The sequence below is a fragment of the Cucurbita moschata genome, unplaced genomic scaffold, assembly GCF_002738365.1.
Source record: "Cucurbita moschata cultivar Rifu unplaced genomic scaffold, Cmos_1.0 Cmo_Scf00136, whole genome shotgun sequence".
Lineage (NCBI taxonomy): Eukaryota > Viridiplantae > Streptophyta > Magnoliopsida > Cucurbitales > Cucurbitaceae > Cucurbita > Cucurbita moschata.
Genome location: NW_019268652.1, coordinates 71,385 through 75,607, shown reverse-complemented (window position 1 = coordinate 75,607; position 4,223 = coordinate 71,385). Strand labels below are relative to the sequence as shown.

General features: G+C 46.8%; 1 protein-coding gene across 1 annotated transcript; it reads right to left on the bottom strand.

The window, feature by feature from the left end:
- Window positions 1-925: 925 nt before the first annotated feature.
- On the bottom strand, window positions 926-1,729 carry LOC111440130. Its single transcript, XM_023077462.1, has one exon. The coding sequence runs from the start codon at window positions 1,727-1,729 to the stop codon at window positions 926-928; it is 804 nt and encodes a 267-aa protein (XP_022933230.1).
- Window positions 1,730-4,223: the final 2,494 nt, after the last annotated feature.

The window sequence follows — 4,223 nt, the reverse complement described above, 5'->3', positions numbered from 1 at the left end:
CTAATTTGGTGGTAACCGGACCGAAGATCTATCTTAGAGAATACTGTTGCTTCTCTGAGTTGATCAAACAAGTCTTCTATTCTAGGCAGAGGATATTTGTTTTTTATGGTCCTCTTGTTTAGCTCTCTTAATCGATGCACAGACGCATCGATCCATCTTTCTTCTTAACAAACAACACTGGCGCACCCCAGGGGGACACGCTAGGTCGAATGAATCCTTTATCTAGTAAGTCTTGCAGTTGCACCTTGAGTTCCTTCAACTCTGCTGGCGCCATGCGATAGGGTGCTTTGGAAATAGGCCCAGTTCCCGGCTCGAGTTCGATGACGAAGTCGACCTCTCGGGAAGGGGGTATTCTAGGTAAGTCATCCGGAAATACATCCAGGAACTCATTTACTATTGGAACGTTTACTAGGGTCTCTTCCTTTCCTCTCACGTCTACAGCACATGCTAATATAGCCCATCCACCTTGTTGGACTAACCTCTTTGCTTTCATCATCGAAACTACCTTGGGGGTAATCCTGGTATTTGTGCCTTTAAATTTAAAGGTAAGTCCTATCGGTGGTGAAAATTTTACTTCCTTTTTGCGACAGTCTATACTATCTCGATTTTCAGCTAACCAATCCATGCCTAGTATGACGTCGAAATCTGTCATGTTTACCACCATCAGGTCAACGCTTAAAGTTTGGTTCCCTATGATTACTTGGCCATCCTTTACTCTATCCCTAGATACTAAGTCTACCCTCGTAGGGGTGCTTACAGACATTTCATGCAATAAGGGTTCTAATTCGAACCCTGCTTGTACAACAAAAGGCATGGAAATAAAGGAATGCGTGGAACCAGAATCAAATAAGGTAAAAGCGAAATGACCTAAAATGGATAGTGTACCTGTCACCACGGCGTCGGACCTCCCAGTGTCCTTGCTGGTTCACGCGTATGCCCTAGCTTGAGCTCGCGGTGGTGCTGGTTGATCCGTTTGCTCTACTACTCTGGGCGGGTTTGCTTGTGCTACAGCATTTCCGGCCGTGCAGTTCACGGCGATGTGCCCCTCCTGACCACATCTATAACACGCTCGGCTGCCAGCCATGCACCTCCCACCGTGTAGTCTTCCACAGATAGTGCACCCTTCCTCTCTCCTCCCTCTGGCCCCATCTTGATTCCTGGGGTTCCTGTCAGTATGTCGGGGAGGGCGTCGCTCATCCCATCTAGGAGCGGGTCTGTTATTGGAACGGTGCCTACGTGCTGGTGGTGGACGGTCAGAGCCTCCTGATTCATGAGGACGCTTCTGCCCAATTATAACTGGCTCTTCACGTCGTTTCTCATCCTTTGGTTTCTCTAAAGCCTTGGCAGTTCTCAAGGCTTCCTCATAGGTCTTTGGGTTGAACGCCTCCAACATGCGGCGGATTCTTGGTTCCAAACCCAATACAAATTTCTCTGTCATCTTTTCCTCAGTGTCCACCATGGACGGTGCAAATCTCTTGAGTTTATTAAACTCTCTGTTGTACTTCTCCACTGTGAGTCCTCCCTGTACTAGGTGGGCGAACTCCTGCTGCCTTTTAAGTCGCTCTGACTTAGGATAATATTCTTTAAGGAAGGCCTCCTTAAATCGTTCCCAGTTCATTGGTCCCCCTTCTGGGTTAAGGAGGGTTTTGTTATCTCTCCACCATATCTCTGCGTCCTTTTGTAGGACGAAGGTTGCACAGGCGACCTTTTGGTTCTCTGGGCACTCCATAGTCTCAAAGGTGGTTTCCACCGCTACAATCCACATTTGGGCTTCTATGGGGTCTACCAGGGAACCAGTGAATGGTCGAGGGTCGTATCTCTTGAAATCCCTTATCCAGTTTGAACATCTAACCGGTTGTGGAGGGTTTACTGGGGCATTGGCCTGAGCAGTGGCCTGTGCCTGTGCCTGTGCCTGTGCCTGTGCCTGTGCCTGTGCCTGTGCCTGTGCCTGTGCCTGTACCTGTGCCTGTACCTGTGCCAGTGCCAACGCCTGTGCCTGGGCCTGTGCTTGGGCTTGTTCCTGGGCCTGTTGTAGACTGGCTTGCTGATTGGTTACCAAGGTTTGAATTAGGGCTTGGATGGAGTCACACATTAACCTAGTATTAGCATCTACTCCACCCACTGGGGGTGCAGCTTCAGGTGCGACTTGGAGTGGTAGGGTAGGCTGGGGTGGAGGTTCTACTTGTGGTGGAGGTTGTACTGGTGGTGGAGGCTCAACTTGTAGTGGAGCTAGAGGAGGTAGCTCAACTGGTGGTAAGACTGGGGCGGCGTAACTGTTACCGGCCCAGTCTCTGATCTTTCTTGAGGTGGGCCCTCTACTGCCACACCTCGTCCTACTTCTCTACGACGGGGTCGCCCCCTTCCTCGTCTTCCTCTTCCTTTTCCTCTTCCTCTTCCTCGTCCTCCGGGCATGGTTCTATAAACCAATATAAGGTTGCTTAAGTCTAAGGCCTTAATACTATGCATATATATATATATATATCAATACGCACACTATACAATACATCGTAACGCCAAAGAAGTAAACATTCATCATGCTAAGCATCATATCATGCTATTAACAAAATTACTCAGCATGCAACACATGACGTCATACTCTTAAATAAATACGTGAAATATCACAACCATTTCAGTAATGTCAACATAAAAAAAAAAATGCATGCGAGTTTTAAAACGTTTCTCTTTTCTTATCTTATGCAAGGCGTACCTGACGGTGACGGGGCATCGACGTTGGGACCGTGGAGCGTGCCAAGCCTACATCGTAGGCTAGTCTACAGAATCTAAAACCTAGAGCTCTGATACCAACTGTAACGACCCTAAATTTCCACATATCTAGAGTCGCCACTAACGTCTCATGCGCATCTCTAATGCAGAATAAAAATCTAAGCATGCTCACCTTTATTAGCGGAAAAATTTAAAACTTCAGAATACATTAAAAAACTGGAAAACACTGCCGGACTTGCGTGTTTCAAACATCGTTCTGGAGTTCAAAAGACAAAATAAAACGATTACAAATTAATGAATATAAATGAATGAAATGCAAACGCCCTATCCTAACCAAGACTAGGAAATTTAAATATGCAACTATCCTATGCACGCGCCACAGTCTCTGATCACGATGCCACCGTCAACCGTACATGGGAGCCTTGCCTTTACCTGAAAAACAATATGGCACACGACCTGAGTATTTCGAAGAAATACTCAGTAAGTGACCCCACTATAGGGGTCATGCTAGTGCAAACACATGCAATCATGAATAGGGACCTATCTCTAATCATCTTAGGGGTGGCCTCCAGTCTAGGACAAATTGGATGTTGTAGTACTTCCCTACACACGACTCACACGTGCGAGTGTGAGTCCACAGGGCGCTCGCACACCCCCTAGACCCTCTGGTCAAGCTAATCTGTAGCGACGTCCGGAGGTCAGCGGAACCCCATAGTGTCATGCGCCTCATGAACACCCTCATCTGTGTGCTTTCGCACCTGTGCGCATTCGCGCTCGTCATAAGGTGCGCGTCCGCACTCATCATCTCTAGGGGAAGTAGCCCTATGCTTATGAAGATACAAAATGCATGAGGTCCCTCTAAACCCATCGTAATGTCTCTTCTGACACAACCCTCTAGTCTCATCTCTTTGTTACTCTAGGTAACGCATATCGTGGATATTTATATTAATATCATTTTCATGCTCTTAGGGTTGTGTCCTACGTCGATCTAACGACATGATGCAATATGGCACTCATCATCATCTAGCATGCTCAATATGGAAAACATCATCATATTAAGGTAAAAATAATGCAATCATCATGCTCATCATAATGCCACAACGTGCGTCAAACATATTAAGCGTCACTCAACAAAATATCTATAAACATATCATCAAGCATCATACAATTTATTTAGCCTATCCTATAGTAAGGCCACTTACTTGGTTGGCCTCGGCCGAAGTACTCCCTAAATAGCTAAACGTAAGCTCCCGTTCCGTGAGAGCTGCTTCCTACTTCGCTGGGGTTTGTTTCCTATCACACCGTTCACCACTTTCCGTTAGTATTTCACAATTAATTTACCTATAATTTAATAAATGTGAAATACATCTCTAAAATGGCCTCGGATACCTTAATCGGGGCTGAAAACAGATCCGGGAGGGTCGAAACAGTGGAAACTGGGCTGAAAACAGGTGAGCCGAGCCGAACAGCCGCTGGAGACGCCGGAGGAGCCGCCGGAG

Coding starts and splice junctions, on each gene's coding strand:
- LOC111440130 (XM_023077462.1), bottom strand. CDS start 1,729: ATGGAGTGCCCAGAGAACCAAAAGGTCGCCTGTGCAACCTTCGTCCTA.